Raw genomic sequence first — 16,991 nt, 5'->3', positions numbered from 1 at the left:
CGAGATATTCAAATGTCCGCAGGCGAAGTGCGAGGCTCCGTTTCGGACGGGAGTCGAGGTTGGGGAGTGCTTTCCAAGCCCCGCCGGTTACTAGGGGGTTTCAGAGACCCCGAGTATCCACGGCGATGGAGGCCAATGTATTAATGGATCAATGTAATGTTGAGTCCGGAGGAATGGGGAGAGGGGCTAGTGGTCAACACGGATGGAGGCGGTCTCGAATCCAGATACCAATAGATTTGATCTTTGTCTCTTACATGCGGATAGTAGCAGAGGGCTCTTCTCTCCGACAAGGACAAAGACGAAGAAGAATTTTCTACTTGCCGGTAATACAGCCTCCAAAAACTTTAGGGGAGACATTGATCAACTCAAAGCTTGATACAGTATGTTCCGAGTCCCTTGATGCTCCCTGGTTCCTTCCTCGTGTTTCTGCCCTTCGGACTCGAACAGTTTCATCATTGGTGCGTCATTGGCTTGGAGCATTGAACTCTCAAGCTGCTGGACCCTGTAAATCTCAACCAATGCCGCCCTATATTTTGAGTTGACAGGGTCCACCTTTAGCGTGTTTCCACTGATGTTTTGACTTCCTGCAGGGCGTGTGACCACTAAACCCACCAGAATCATCCACTAATTCTCAGCCTCTCCCCACTGGGTCTTGCATTGTCCTGCCCCCTTCATTGCTTCATTGTTCCGGACCCGACCGCACTTGCTCGTTGCTCCGCCAGGAACGGACACCAGTTTCGGAGACTATTCCCAAAACGCATAGCCGGATTCGTCGACGGTCCTGGATCTTTGTGACCAGGGAATCTCCGGCCCGTCAATCATCCCTGGAGATATTGGAAGTTATGGAACCCCGACGACCCCGGATTTGGGGGAAAAGAGTGCTATCCAGGGCAATATTCCCCCACCGGACGTCCGACGCGGGATTGCGGGGAGCGTCTAATGATGGAAGACTTTTTTATTTCTATTTTTTTTTTCTCTTTTTTTTTCTCTTTTTTTTTTCTCTTTTTCTTTTTTTTCTCCTTCACTCTTCTTTTCTTTTTTTCCCTGTTGATGCCCTGTTGACGCGTCAGACTGTTGAGGTTCAAAATTGACCTTTTTCCAGACCAGAGCCCAAGCCATTTCTCGGCATGTCATCAAATTATTATTATTAGTCTTCGCCTCAGCATGGCACAGCACAGCGACTAGGAAACGGTCCTCCCGAGTGACGATGCACTCAGAATCACTCCTTCCTTGCGTTGAGATCGCTCTCGACGTGGGATAAGATTGCATGAGGTGAAGTTTAATTTAGGTTGCCCAGCATCGATTGATCTAACCGATTCGGGCATCATCATGATCTGCAGGGGTGGAGAGGGGAAGCGAAAGGCTCAGGGATCAAGGATCGATCAATTTACAAGTACCAATCTCAAGGTGTACCGTAAACATGGCATAACAAGTTGAATGGTAGACATCAATTTGGTCATGGATATTAAAAGCAGATTGCTCGCCGTTTCTGCAACACCTCTGCTCTGCCTCTCAGCATCTACCTGTCGGCGGCGCGGTCATCGAGCTCGGCCGAGTAGTGCTCGGAAGCCGTGAATATCAGGTTCCCTCCAAACCGGACTTTTTGGACCGAAAGTATCAGCCACCCTTAAGCCCGTCCATCTATCTATTTCCCGAAAGAATGGAAATATCAAGGACAACTCGGGGAATTCCCCAAATTTTCCCTCAACAGATATGTCTGTCCCATAGACGGTCGAGAAGCCACCTGGAAAGATAATTCTCTGGTCTCTGGGGAAAGTGACCTCGGAAGATATTCGTACCAATCAGACTCCGATATCACCGACAACAAGTTGATGATCTTGAGAGCCTCCCAATACTCGGGATAGAACCCACTATACTCCCAGTCAATAATTCCGTTGGCTTTCTAGCTTCCATCCTCTTTTTCCACCACAGTGATGTTTGCTAGCCGGAGGTCGCTATGCGTAAATACCAACTCCATTTCATGCGCGTTGGACCGGACGAGACTCTTGAGAAATCTCACGTAAACAGAATCCGCCGGTCTATGATCCGAGAAGACAAACTCTTCGAATTCCTTGGCGTTCAGGATGGACTTGGCGCTGACGCGAAGGTGCCGTCGCGTGTCCTTGCAGCCTCCTCCGCCCACACCGCCAAGTGGTGTATCCGGCGGCAGGGGCAGTGACCGGAGGTCCGACAAAATCGAGTCTAGCTGCGCGCTGAGATGTCGCTTCTGCTGCTCGTTGAGCTGAGGCCAGGTTTTCTCCAGGTCGCTTCCGGGTACGAAACTGCTAAACATGAGTAGGTAATGCCCCATTTTGACTAGCCCTCGCGGTCGCGGCGCTGATACGTGAGGCGTGTTCTTCGAGATATCGAAGGTTCGAGTATTCGGTTGTATTGTCACTCTCTCGAATTAATTTGACAACGGTCTCTTCTGTAACCCCGAGAACCATGATTGAAAATCCGTAGGCCTATTCGAATATCATTTCGCTCTGGTCTACGCGACGTTGGACGTCATCTGCAAGTGGAAATAGAATAGCGGCAGTATCAGTGTATCTCAATAGTGACCTTGTATATCCCTAGGAGGCAGGGTTCGGCGGCTCGGATGGCCCGATGTCTCTGGGCCTCGCACCCTTGCTGTTCGGTATAGGTTGGTGGAAAGACAGCGAGTAGGTTGGCCTCGGGATTGCCCCTGAGGGCGCGATTGATCGCCTTCAACATCCTGGCATTGAGGCTTGCTGCTGGTGTTCGACGGTTCACCTTCAACACCCCTTCAGCCGGTGGCTTCGGGACGCGGAGAGAAGAATCCGGATCTCCTTTAAACCACATCCTCGATTGCGAAGCATCCGTATTGGGCGCCAAGGATAAAATTGACGGATGCTGTCAAGCAAAGAGAAGTCGGCTTCGGTCTGCGAAATGGCGTTTACGAAGTAAGCCTGTTTGTGATATCCCTGGGGTGGAACGCCGGATTGGCTGTTGGTTTCAGAGATCGAGGGGCAGACTGGCCCCAAGGGCCAAGTGATCATTGGAGCATTCAGAAGGTTAGAAAATTGCAATTTTCGTAGCTCGTGGGAAGAAACCGGGATTCGATTCTGGGAGCGACCTACGAGCGAGCCTTTTGTCTCTCTCTGTCTCTCTCTCTCTCTTTTTTTTCTTTTCTTTTCTTTTTTTTTTTTTTTTTCTCTCCCCCTCTTCTCCCTCACTCTTTCCCCTTCCTATCCGACGCTTCATGCCAGCCTGTCCAAACTCGTTCACTCGATGCGGCCCGAGAGGGCAGTTCACAGCTATAGGAAGAGAGAAGTAGATTAATTTTCATGTATAAATGAGTGTATATATCAGTTGATGTTTGCGCCATCATGGGCAATATTGCAGCCGTCGCGTCGCGGCGAAGTCGAGCTGCATCAACAGTCTGTCTCATCGAGTGTCTTCATTTACATTCCAAATTCGATACTTCCGCCGTGACACCTGCAAACGTCTCCATGGATATCCCCGACTCATAAAAATCTCCATGTTGGTCTCCATCCCCCTGATATTCTTGCACCGACCCCTTTCTTTTGAACGCCTATGCGCCATCCCCCCCGACCTAGGAATACTGTCCACCCAAGGTGTGAAAGAAAAGGAGAAGAAAATTAGAACCAAGTAGAGACAGAAAAAAAAGGAAGGAAAATGGCAGGAGGTAAAGCAAACTTAAACTGGAATGGTCCCCATACTATCCACGGCCCAATGACTCCCCAGCATGACGAGCTTCCGCTTGATTCCATCCCCAATGCGCGTGCTTACCCCTTCATTCAACGCAGACACTCCGTATGAGAGGACGCTGCTAGCCTTGTCAAGTGCTACTGTAGTGCCGTCTTGCCTGGTTAGTACAGCCACTCCATCCCCCGACCACAAATATGCAATGATAGCAGGGTCCTCGGGAGTGACCCGGTCAATTGCTACCAGGTCACTATTGCCTTTGCCCTGCAGCGGTGTTGGCGGTCCGTTATTTGTCGGAGTTGGTGTTTCCATTCTTTCGCTCCTACTCTTGCCCACTGGCGATGATTGCGGAGTGAGCATAGGCGAAGCTCGATGTGTTTGCCGCTTCTGAAACTCTGGGTCCAAACGACCAATGCTATCTACCCACAGGATCAGGGTCGCTCGATATATGGCCGCTGCCCACCAAGCAGGCCGTCGATTAGGTGACATGGACCGTACAAGCCGCATCACCTGCCCAGAGTGGAAAATAGCTTCCTCTCGGTTGGAAATGCACCTCTTATGTCGTTGGGAAAGCTCCCATATCGACCCGTCAAAGCCTTCCCGCCGTGCCAACCGCTCAATCTCGGGGAAATTGGTGATAGCGTTGAGAGAGATCAGGTGGTAAAGAACGAGGTTGCACTGTGTGAGGTAACAGCCAGGATTTTGTTTGTGGAGAGCTACTGAGAGCTCATACCACTTTTGCAACAGACCTTGAACTTCTTCCAGCCGCGTCATGGTATTGGATTTGGTCACGGTCCTCGAAGATGAACCCCGGGTTGCGGGAGCTTCCCAAAGGCAAGAGAGCATCTGTCCGAGATGGCAGAGAAGCGACTGAAGCGGGTGTAGGAGGAGACGTAATTGCATCGGTGTAATGCTTCCTGGCCTCCTCGCCAGATTGTCGTGGAGGAAGTCGTGGAACAGATCGCAGAGTGAAGGTGTCAGAGATGGCGAATTCAGAACCTGTGGGTTGACGTTAACCTCGCCTCCGAATAGTTTCTGGACGTTAGAGCACCATTCCTCAGAATTCGTTGACATCCATAGAACCTCCGGTCCGGGAAGAGGGCACCGGAGATCGGAAATGGCGAGCGTTGGTGCCGTATCGTGGAACAAGCTCAATTCTTGATCAACCATAACCCAGTTATAGACGAGTCTATTACAACTTCCACGTCAAAAATTCTATCCTTTCTCTTGGTATGTTTTCTTTTCCCAATGCTCCTTACCTGTTCTGAAGCTCGCGATGGAGCCATGTGCGCCATTGTAGTTCAGGGTTCGTTTGTCCGTTCATGGGATGTAGCACGGGTGGTTGCGGCTCTAGCATACCAGCGTGTTTGAGCATCTATTTCCATAACAGGCTTGAGTTAGTATCGACTAGAATGAAGACACCTGGAAATCCTGGATTAATTAATGAACCAAACTCACCGACAGGTACATGCCACGCTGACCCATGGCAATGTCCATCAACCACTTATCCCCACTCCAAGCACCCAAAATCGTAAAAAGGAGGGCACATCTCAGGGCAACCGGATCTGCCGAGAATTCCACATTCTTCTCAATGGTGTCAAATAATGATATCCGGCATGTCTCCGTTAGTCCCGCTGCCAGGTATCTAGCCTCCGCCATAGGGACAGACGATGCTCCCTGGGCAATCATCAGGAGAACTAGGAGCGTGGAGGCCTGGTTGTTGATTAGCATCTCGTTAGGGTCAACGCAGCCTGCTATGACCAGGTTGAAGTAGCTGGAAAGGCTGTGGACGTGGCTTCGTAGAAAATACTCCAGCATTTTGTTCGGGGGCAAGACAATAAAGTTGAAATTCCCAGGGCTCGGATATCCGCTTTTCTGGAAGCCGTTGATCCCGCCTCGGTGAATCTCCAAGGCTTTGTGTAAGAAGGACTGCGTGATAGCAAGCATCTTGTCTCGTGTCCTTTGTGTCATAGGAACAACTGAGGCAAGATCTAATGAATTCCAATCCACTTGATCCAGATATTTCTCTAATGATGTCCAATAGCATTCCTCCTTCGACCTCTGTTCGAGACACTCGAGATGAACGATAGCTGTGCGCGGACACGATGCGGAGTAGATTGGCGGATTACACCGTGCGAGTGGCCATGCAGACTCTGCGGCGATAACGACTTCAAACTCTGGAATCATTCCATCAATCATCGCCGGGGGAGGTTCTATAGATGGCGGCTTTAGCATGTTTCCGTACTCCCCAGAGAGGATGCTTGCGTTGCTTGTATGAATGGACCCTTGGGAAGAACTTGACGTCATTGGCTCCGACCCAGATGAGAGGTCGCTCAGTTCCGTGAAAGCCGTTGGAAGCGGTGTATTTCCAAGCTGTATTTGGTTCGCGTATAAGTCCAATTCGAGTGGATAGTCGGGCCACATTAATAGGAGCTCATGGTAGTTGGTGTCCGTGACAAATTCACCGCCGAGAGGAAGCATATCATCGAAGGTGTCCATCCGGCTACTAGGAGATGAGAAGTTCTCCGGGCTAGGGTGGAAAGTCAGCGACGGCGTTCTTCGAAGTACATCTGCCGCCCGGGGATCCATAGGAGCTATGGGTGATCCGAGTGGAGTAATGTGCTTGACCGGAGTGGTCGGTTTTGGTAACCCCGAGTCGACATCCATGAATGCTACGGGTGGCATTATCGGCTGAACGTGCGGTGTCGCCGGCGGTGGCATCATACTATTGTGGTTGTTGAAAGCGGCGCTCGCCTGCGCGGCTCTCACGGCGGCCTTTGAGGATCTTCGGGCAAACCGGGCTGCGCAAGGCAGGTTCTTTTCTGCGCATCGTGCACAAGGCACCCTCTTATCACATCCGGTCTTCGCATTCGCGCAGTTCTGGCACGCAATCGGCGTCCTTCCGGCTACAGTTGGAACGCCCCCAGGAAGTGGCTCCATAGGATCCCGAGCTTCATGGTAAGTGGAGTGATGTCGCTGGAGCAAGTCCCTGAAATATATCCGATTAGTATAAACTCGATTACCCGTCTATGGAGTACGGGCCCGCCTACCTTCTGGCAAAGGATAGCTGGCAGGCGCTACACCTATGTGGTTTGACGTTGGTGTCTATCCAGTGAGTGTTAGCGGCAGCTCGTCCTCTTTACTCTTCCAACATTGGAGGCATCTTACGACTCGGAATATGTCTCTCGAGGTGCTCCTTTCTTGTGAAGGACTTCCCGCAATATGCGCAAAAGACGACCATGGTGCTCGAGAGGAAAGTAGATGGTACGCTGAGGATAGATAGGACCTAATAATTTGAGATTTTCGTGTGTAATTTGTGCTTTGAACTTCGCAAACAAAGTACCCGGCCCCGTCAAGGGACACTCTCTGACAGGATTAGGATTCGGCAAGGGACATACGATTGTATACAGCAGAACGATAAGAAAACGGAACAAGAGTGGATCAACTTATATCCATATAAGTGAGAGGGAAGGGTCCTGGAGAAGGAACAAAACTTGCTCGACCAGACTCTATGCTCCGAGGAAACCAGAACAGATGAAGGGGCTCACGAGATCCCGGGAAAATCGAGAATGTGAAGGGACCTCTGAGTGTATGTAGGAGTAGATTAAAGAAGAAGTCTTAAAAGATGGGTGGATGGACGGAGGGGGCAGGGGGCAGGGGGTATTAAAGGTTAAAATGGCCTGTGGAGAGTGAATAACTCAGTATAAGTACCAATATGATCTCTAACAAGGGTATAAGCCTTGTGTCACACCTAGGTCTTCCTCGGCGTGCATGTCGACCCGAGCCCACAATTTAAGTACAGTGGATGCTACCTGGGTTGATGAGCCAGGTCGTAGGACATTGTTCTGGCACAGGAACTTGTGTATGTGTGTGTGCTTTTAGTCGAGGCGGTGCTTTTCAGCGAATGAAAGGCACTCGAGTGAAGAAACGGTACGGCAGAAGGCGATATCTAAGACATTGTAAATGGCGGCAGCTGCTGCTGATGGGGTGCGTCCCCGAGGCGTCATTCAGCCGCGCTAATGAACAATTGATACATTCATCGTCCTGTCTGTATGCACGTATAAACACAGCAGTTCAGCCATGTGTAAATACGGGGAGGGGGTGGACAGGGTGTATGCTTCAAAGTGGCATCAATGTCCTCTGCTAGGCGCGATTCGCGGGACTATTAAATCGTGACCGCCGTAGCAGGTGTGACCTATTACTCCTATTACTTGAGTATTCAGCTAGCTTTTCTCGATAGCTGTACTATGTCCATGGCGATGATGTATTCGTTTCTCGTTAAGGGCAGTACAAGGCCATTCGTTGATCTCGGGAACTTCACAGGGTGGGCCAGTCTCACTCAAGTTCCGAGATCGACCTCGTTAGAGACAATCGAAAAGGGTAAAAGGCGCTTGGTAGTTAGTCTTGATCAAGCAACCAAACTGCATGTGCAGATTGGTACATGCAACATAAATGATCCGTGTTATTGATGAGTGCCAACGAGAGCGGTCGACAGACAGGCTGCTCGGAAGAAGGGGCCTTGGTACGAATAGCTCTCTGACCACCGCGGAGAGCGACTTGTTAGTTAAGCTGCTCAGCAATTGAATTCAAGCCCATAGGAAACGAGAAACTAGGGGCAACTCAATGATGGGAAAAGGCAAAAGCATCATCGGGTAGATCGTGATAGTGTTCCCTGTCTGTTCGCCGTTTCCACACGCACACCAACTTTTGAAACCAGGAACCAGAGACAGGAACTGGCCAAACCCTTGGGCCTATGTGGGGATAGGCCGTGGAAGGGAGGGGCAACCGAGCATTTGGCCATCCAAGGATTGAGATATCATGTGGAAGTGGTGATTTCAACGACTGATGAAGAAGGGGAATATGAAATAGAAGCAGGTAAAGGCTTATGCATGCTTGTTTTCGTGCCACCGGCTAGGTAGCTTGTAGCCGATTGACTAAGACAATGCTCCAGGGAGGGAGGATTTGAAATTTTCTGGAGAGCGAAAGAGCGGAGTGGTCTTGGTTGGATGAAGAAGCAAGGTCTGACTAGCCAGGGCAACGGGTGTTGGCATTGGTGCTTAGAACCGGTGGGAGATAAGAAGTGAATATGCTTTTTGCTCTCCAGTTGTTTCCATTTTGGGCTTAAGCTCTTTGAAGAACCTACACTTCCTTGGGTTTGTTTGGGGGCGAGACGAGGCGAGAGGGACTGCTGGACAACAGGATGTGCAAAACCAATGCAAGGACCCAAGATACTTGCGCCGGTGAGAGGATATTGAGCGCTGGTCACGACCAAAGTGCATCTGGTCGATATGGGTATGAAGTGTACCCGCCAGTCGACTCAACCCGAGAGGAGCAGGAGCCAGAGCGGCAGCAGTAGCGACAGAGGACTATATTGGCTAAGAATCTATCATCTGGTCACCCTCCATCGTCTGAGGCGGCCAGTAACGGCGCCGGCCGGGGCAGCTAATGCCGGTACTCGAGAAGGTACTAGTACTTCTATCCACTCCTGATCAAGCCCGTATTGGTATGTCGTTTTACTACTACGTACTTCTTGAGAAGGTAGGATTTGATCGGAGAGCTAGCTACTTTGGGCTCATCTGAAAACCCCTGGGATACAATGGAGGAGGAGCAGGGGTGAGGCTTAGGCGCGGCCTGGTAGTCCAGCTAGGTCAGCCAGGATAGATCCACTCTAAGCCTCCAGATATCAATCAATTGGAGCAGCCATCACACAGATTTCACCTTCTCGGTTCTCTCGGCGATTCAAGTGGGTACTGAAGTAAGTGTACGTAAAATGTATCAAGACAGGTAAATGGCGATAAAGTCGGTGTGTCGAGGTAAATGCTAGAGCAGCCTGGCAACTCTCAGCTACTTCGTAAACTCGCATCCCACTCCCGGATGTGCCTTCCTCGTCGACAATGTGACCAGGTCTTCCCATGTGAAATGCACAAGCCGAAATGAACACTCATACAATGGAAAGAGCCTCCCATCCTGAATTGGCTACATCAAACTTGGTCAATTGTTTCACTGTCCTCGACCCCCTCTCGGTAGTGGTGCGGAACCAGAGGTCGCCATCTCCAGATTTTCAGGAGGGCGAGCCTCGAATTAACCTCAATATTACTCATTAGAGTTTCCTTCGAATGTTCTTCCCGGCTGCTTACGCCCAGTACGAGGACAAGGACATAACGAGTGAGACCGGGGGTACGTAGCCTGTGGCCCAGGATGCAGTTACCATTGTTGGATCAATTCAAGTCATTGTCAATTCAACTGCCTCGTCCCAGCTCAAATGTCCCTGCAGGACAACCCTATCATGTACCGCAGACAGATGCCAGAAGGCATGGATGCAGATCCTTGCAGATAGCCCAACGTACCCGGGAAAACAGCTTGAGCTTCATCACCTCTCCGCCGAACCACAAACGACCCTCGCCAGTCCAGAGCTGTATCCAGAGACTCTTCAGTCAGGATGCGGCGCCAAAATACCTGAGAATGCAGGTCTCGGTGCCGAGAATCGAGAGGGTGGAGCCACGCCCATACCCCCAGAGCTTTACCGAGGCTAATGCACAACTAGGCCGGCGGTAACTACGTCTACAATGGCGCCCCAAGGAATGCTTGACCACTCAGCGTCCAACGGAGCTTTATGCAGGTAAACTGCCATGCTATGATTCCAGCACCAGAGTAAGTACCGTTGCCACTCAGATACTGCTTGGTGTCTCACATTCAATGCAGGGAATAATAAATAACATTGAATTCGAGGAGTTTTACTTAATCCTCAAAGGATCCATTGCATTGCTTGAACATCGAAGAAACTCAATGCCACATTTTGCCAAGACATCCACTTCGCTAGTACCTCATGCTGCCCGGGAATCATGTTTTACCTAGGAACCGCGAGGTGTTCAAAATGTTTGAGGGCTCGGACGCTATATTATTAGATTCTTTCGTGTGATGTTATCTTTGTCGAGATCTCAAAAATAAAATAAAAAAACAGGCTTGGTTCGTGATATGATGCCCACACCTCGTACCCGGTCCAATGGGTGTCTAACTTCCAGCTACCCTGCTAACCTCAGAGCATGTTCAGGACCTTGAAGGCACTGAGAGTTTATTATCTGATGCCTTACGAATCCATTACTTCCCTGACACACTTACACAACTTGGATGGCCGAGACTCCGGGTCGCTCGCTTGGAGTCGGCCCATTCGTATTATGGTTGCCGAGAATCATAGACCGAACCACAGTCCATACTCGATATCTCCTTCCCGTTGGCCTGGCCATGCCTGGCCCTATCTTGTCCTTGGATTTCCAGCTTTTTTAGGGTGTTACAGCAGATTTATAGTCTGGGTTACTTTTATTCCGATGGAATTGTCGTCGTACTAGTTGGACAAGTGCAAGGGTGATGTTCAGGCGAACCAGGTCCACACAGGGACAGCTCTGGCCTGACTGGGTCTCCTTCGAACAAGCAAATGTTTTTGTCGCACAGCGTTTCTGCAACGCCGGGATGATGAGAGGTTCGCACTCGGGCGTAACGTTAGACGGAATGCTATCCAGGACCGCAGCCAAGTCGAGGAGAGACACACGGTCGCAGGATGCCTCCATCCGTACCCACCACCGCCTGAGGGACTATCCGTGTGGACCCTGCAGCGCCGGCCAGGACACTTACAGAAACGAATATTTGCCCAATGCTCTGAACTTCGCCCCACTACCATGGGCAGTTTTCTTCAACGGCCACTAATAATGTCCCTGATTTGGGGACACAGGCATCATACAAAGGAACTTTTTACAAATTACTTGGCTGCGATCACCCAGCTCGAGTCACTTCTCCACTGTGAAGCACACCGTTGCCCTAATGGAAAAGCAACATCGAACCTTGTCCACTCAGTTTCGAGGGGCTTCAACCCCCGAGCGTTTGCTATCAATCATTGGTGTACGGAGTATTGGGTATCTGGGTTTTCAAGTCCCATTGATGTCGTCCAAGTTGAAAAGCCTCCCACCCATTTTTTGTCCCGCCTTTCTTCTAGCTGAATTCCCCTCCTTCGCTTTCGGAGAAAAAGATCCCCGGCCTTCACATATCCGGTCTGGTGGGGCGCCTGCCGTGCCGAGCACGCCGCAAGGTGCCTAGGTTCAATGATTGGAGCAGGGGCGACTGATTGCGCCGGTGCCGAACCTACGAAGAATGCCAACACAAATTATTAGCCCGCTCAACGAAAATGGAATCGGGATGGTCATTGATGCCAATGGGATTGACCAGCAACGAAGTAGTTACACCGCCGAGTAATGTTCGTATTCATATTACACCATGGAACAGCTTTCTCGTACAAAAGAGACGCCGATATATTTAGTTTGGGGACTAAAATAGGAGGGCCCCGTCTCTCGACTTAGTAGTGGTAAGATCATTGATGTGATGGAAGATTGGAGGAGAGTAGACCTCTTAGACACCTTCGATTCGCCCAGCCACCCTCAGGGCGCATCTGTGACAATATCGTCCCATCCAATCATCACTTTTCTACAGCATTGACCGTTCTTATACTCCAGGGACTGGCTAGTGGGCACCGGTGACGATAAGGTCTTCTAGGTCCAGCGTTTCTCGAGTGGATTCGAAGGACTCTGAGCATCGGCGAGACTCTTGGGCGACACTGGAGTTGTCTTTAAGCCATGAGCCAGAGTCGGTGATGCTCAATCAAATGTATCGCCCCAGCTTCCAACACAGGATCAATACTATTCGGTGCCAAGTATAACAGCACGGCAGGGAAACCGAAGTGGATCCACTACGACGTACCTCTTCCCAAGACCAGGAACACCCAACACACATCAATTGTTCAGAACAGGTTCGGAAGGACCAGGCGCCAGCAGTCTCTACGGTTTAAACGACGAAGGAAAGAGAGAATTAATAGCTACGTAAGCAGCACACCAAGGCCACATGATGATAACTTGGGTCCACTGGACAAAAGCAAGGTGCTCTGGAAAGGCTACAATCATGGGAAAGAGCTCTGGGCTCCAAGCTTCTGGGTTTCTCAGCATGTGCAAATTCCTTAATATGTGAAAACTAACCTGTCCCGTGTTGCCTGCCTTCTGGCGCCATAGCAGGGATGGGGATCAATAACTGGAGCATAGTAATAGGACACGCAATGTCTCCATTCTCAAGGCTCCCACTTCTTCTCTCCCAAGCTGAAGTGATCCTCTGCGCAACCCGCCTTGTGTTTGTTCATGGTGACAAAACCCTCCACCTTCTCTTGAGCCAACAGGAAGAAACGAGAATTATCAATCGAACCAAGGACGGGGCGGGGCCCCAGCAGCAGCAACTTGACGCGTTACGGGAAGCCACTGCTGCAAGACGCATGGTGCGGATGTGAAAATCGCCGATCATTGGAAGGGATCATCCCGACGTCCCGATGATGGCTTGCCAGGCATACCGCTGCTTTTGCGCTCCTATACACACTTGCACTATTCGATGGGTTCTGACCTTCACTGACGGCTCCATGTGTGTTTGATGCCCCTTCCTCTAGAGGACTCCGCCTGCAGCGTGGCTTTCTCTGGTAAAGAGAATTCCCAGAGTGGAAGACGAACGATAGGCTAGGTCGCTGCAAGACAGATGGGACAGAGAACAGTGGCCGTTAGATAGACCGAGGCCTCCTTCTTCGTCACTGCCTGCCCTCCCAAGAACGGTCCAAACAGGTCCTCTCAACAGCATTCCGTCCTCATCCTAGTGTTTTGGGCCACCCTCGTGATGCTGAATTTTCAATCGGGCATAGAAGTTACCGCCTTGAAGTAGAAGAGTAAGTCTTGTACGCCTCACTAGTATGCATCTAGCCGACTGCTCTTTTCTTAGAACCCCGCCGCTTTGCCGGCCATACACCTGGTCTCCTCTCGCACGCTTAGAACCAAGCTGGAAAATGTGAGATGTGATCAACTGGGAGACTTGTGTAGTGAAGGCGGCAGTCATGGGCAGTCTTCTAGAAAACACACAGGATAAGCAGCTGTTCAACTTTTTCCCATCCGGCTATCAAACTGCTAGATTTCATAAGCTCGCCGAGCTCTCGCCATATCCTTATGGAGATCATACCAAGCTGAACATCTACCATTCGATAACGAAGCCCATGAGCTTTTGGACAAGCCCTCGAGGACGCCTTCGAGAGGATGGACCTCAAAGAGCGGTTGGTCTCTACAAAGAAAAAGTAAGCAGACGACACCAACCTTCGAAGTGGGTCGCTGCGAATATGCTCCCATGCTGCTGCTTGCTGCATAGCCAATGTGTCGGCCTCTTGTTTGAGGTCAACGTGGCCGTCATACTAGCTTAAGAGGCTTAGGCTATGTGTGCTTTTCTGCAGGCAAGCTTTGGCACTTTGCAATCCATACCCTGGCTGTTGGGTACCCCATCAAACTCTGTCGTTAGACATTGGACACAAATCACGGCTATTCTCCAAAGTGACATGCTTTATTGCCTGATACTCCGCAACGATTCTGATCTCGAGAGGCATTGGATGTACCCATCTCACCTAGTAACGGGACACAAAAACTCGTATTGCTCGGAGGATTTCATCCCCGTATCTTGAGGTGGTGAAGCTCTCCACCCCACACAGTCGTCGTAACCGAGGAGCCGAAATCTAGAGCATCGTCGAGCTCTGATACATTCTATGCAACTTCGTGCTCACCACTCTCCTCCTCTGCCCTAAACATCAAGCCACACCAATGCGCAGGGTCTTCCATATGTTATCCACATGTCTCAGTACTGCGTTCCACTTTTCCCCTCCCCACTAAGGAGGGTGTGTTTTACAGAAAAATCAGTCGAGGGCTAGCCGACCAAAGAGGGTCGAGGGGATTGAAATCTGGCACGCAATTTCGCTATCGGGCTCGTGCTAGGGCAACCGCTGAGCAACATCAAGCCTCAACTGAAGGCTTAATATGAGACGTACGCCACCTTTCCGCCGCTGAGACGGTCATGTCCATATTGGACTTTCAGTGCTTGAATGGCTGAGGCCTTTTATTGGCAACCCTCCTGCACAGATGTTATTGCATATGGAGTTTCTAATGCGGCCAAACTTGACGACGTTGGTGTTGACTCGTCGTGCTGCTGCCGGTGGAGCACCGAAAGGTACTTGGAGAGTTTGAGATGTCTGTCTGACCCGTGGCCAACGAGGCCTGCATCCAGGGATCTTCATGCGTCCACTGTAGTGATAGCCACTAAACAACCTGATTATTAGGCCAAGATCACTAGAAATTTGAAGAAGAAGAAAAAGCAAATGTCATTATAAACACCAGCTCCACACACCCGAGGATTTCTGCTTTCCTCACTTTTCCGCCTCGGAAGAGGGGGGGTGTGAGAGGAGGGCTCGGGAAGTTTCGACAATGTCTTATATGAAGCTAAGACCAGGGACGATTGGAAGTCCGGCGGAAATATCAGATCACCACGGCAATGGCAGAGCTAAACCTGATATCTCGGAAGTATAATCGTTCACATGGAAAGCACGATACCTTCTTTTCACAAGCGATCTCTTGATAACGACGGACCTATTTAGAATCAGTTTATGATCCTACCGACGGAGATAGCTCAGGTTGAAACTCCAGGGGACCGGACTTGATGAGCTTAGCGAGAGGGCTCCCACTTGCGTCGCCTTCTTGGAGAGCGGAAAGATGAATCTGCGCTGCCCTGTCAATCAGAGTGAGGAGGAGACGCCGCCCCGTTTTGGCCTTCCTGGAAGCCACTTACACCCAAAAGTTGGCTTCAGGCTTGACCGACTACCAATGCTACTTTCACTCCCTTTATGCGCTGGAGAGTGTCTGGCATGCATACGCAAGTATTGGCGTCTTTTCCGGGAACGAAAAACAAAGATGAGCTGGCAGGTCGTTCTGAAGGCGATGTTCAAGGGTCCTCCTGCCTACCTAACGCTACGTACAGCCCACCTTGGCGGTTCTTTTGTAATGAGCGTTCGCAGTACGCCAAGCCAACCTCCTTCGTTCGATGTGCATATTTTCAGCTTAGGGAATATGCTCAAGAAGGCCTTCTCTCCGCCCTTTCAAGAGAAACGCGAAACTACAGGACCCAAGTAGCGCAGCTTTGCATGACTTCGACTTGCATACCTGGAAGGCGTTTGATGACTGGCTAGCCTCATAATTGGGGTTCTTTCATCGCTCACCGCCACCACTTTCGCAACCGTCCCCCCTCCCCCGCATCCTGACGCAGAGTGGAGCGCAGGCGTACGAATCGTACAGGTTGAGATAAGCGGGTGAAGAGATGACGCGAAGCTCGGTGTCGGTAGCTTGGCAGGAAGGCTAGGATAGATGGTAGAGGAGCATTGGTGGAGGGAGGGACCCGCCTCATCCATCAGTCCACCTAAAGACGAAAGGCATCCATGCCAAGTCAAAGTGCAGATGACAGACCGTCTTAGTAGGCCCCGCTCTGCTGCCCGAAGCTAGTCACATGAGGTCTCCTTTGTGTAAGCCATCGGTCGTCTTTTCGCTTTTTCCTTCTCTCACGAAGAAGGCAGCGTCTGGGTTTTGCATGCGAGTCCCAACCCCCAATCAGGGGTGGGAGGTGTGGCGCGGGGAGTAAACAAAAAGGCAGCGAGGGTTGGAGACGGGCAAGCCATAGTCTTCGCGAATGAGCGGTGATATTGCGTAGTACAGGAGGTTTGGTAGACCCAAGCACAGCATGCCATATGCCTCTCGGACAATAGGCCTTCGGTTGACACAGAGGCCTTCGGGCTTGGCTTGAGCAACTGCGGACAGGTAGTAATGGTGTGGATGGCGTTTTCAGCTTCCGAGAGCATCAAGCTGCCCTTTTCTGCTGCGCCTTTGTGTCTGAATTACCCTCGGAATGAGAGCTGAGTGGATGGAGAACGCTGAAGTTCTGCGAGAGAGATATAATTAGTCGCCTGCTTGATGGTCCAGCTCGGACATGAATTTGACCCGGCCTGTTGGATCATCGTCGGACAGGACAGAAAACAAAATCTACAGTCCTCATATCCTGGCCAGTGAAATATTTGGGAACGGTCACAACTGTGACTAGACCAGGTGGCTCTGTTGAGCACAAAACCGGGCAAAAAATAGAAAATGCGTGTCGCGACTTGAAGGGATGTCACTCGGTCGATATCCCCTCCCCAGTCGGTTGTAAGCCCAGATTCTCCGGGACACCATGATCCTTACAATGGAAGTCATTGACTACTGTTGGCTATCATCATAGATCCATATTCATATGCCGTGGAGCAGAGGCCCATTTATTTTCGGAACGGATAACTGTGTTATCGGGCGCCATGCTCGTGCCACCACACCATAAGCGCGGAATGTCACCTTGGATCTCGTAAGGCCGAGAGGAGACATGCCACGACGACCCGAAGG

General features: G+C 50.7%; 1 protein-coding gene and 1 pseudogene across 1 annotated transcript; both read right to left on the bottom strand.

Moving 5' to 3' along the window:
• Positions 1-1,903: 1,903 nt before the first annotated feature.
• SAPIO_CDS8656 lies at positions 1,904-2,311 on the bottom strand (annotated as a pseudogene; the record flags this gene model as incomplete).
• Positions 2,312-3,681: 1,370 nt separating this feature from the next.
• On the bottom strand, positions 3,682-5,637 carry SAPIO_CDS8655 (Pig1; the record flags this gene model as incomplete). The annotated part of the gene is made up of 3 exons (XM_016790251.1): positions 3,682-4,879; positions 4,950-5,065; positions 5,149-5,637. The coding sequence occupies 3 exons, from the start codon at positions 5,635-5,637 to the stop codon at positions 3,682-3,684; spliced, it is 1,803 nt and encodes a 600-aa protein (XP_016640514.1).
• Between the last annotated feature and the right edge of the window lie 11,354 nt (positions 5,638-16,991).

The sequence above is a fragment of the Scedosporium apiospermum genome, assembly GCF_000732125.1.
Source record: "Scedosporium apiospermum strain IHEM 14462 chromosome Unknown SEQ_SAPIO_0121, whole genome shotgun sequence".
Classification (NCBI taxonomy): Eukaryota; Fungi; Ascomycota; class Sordariomycetes; order Microascales; family Microascaceae; genus Scedosporium; species Scedosporium apiospermum.
The sequence above is the reverse complement of the archived record's forward strand: the minus strand, read 5'-3'. Positions and strand labels throughout refer to the sequence as shown.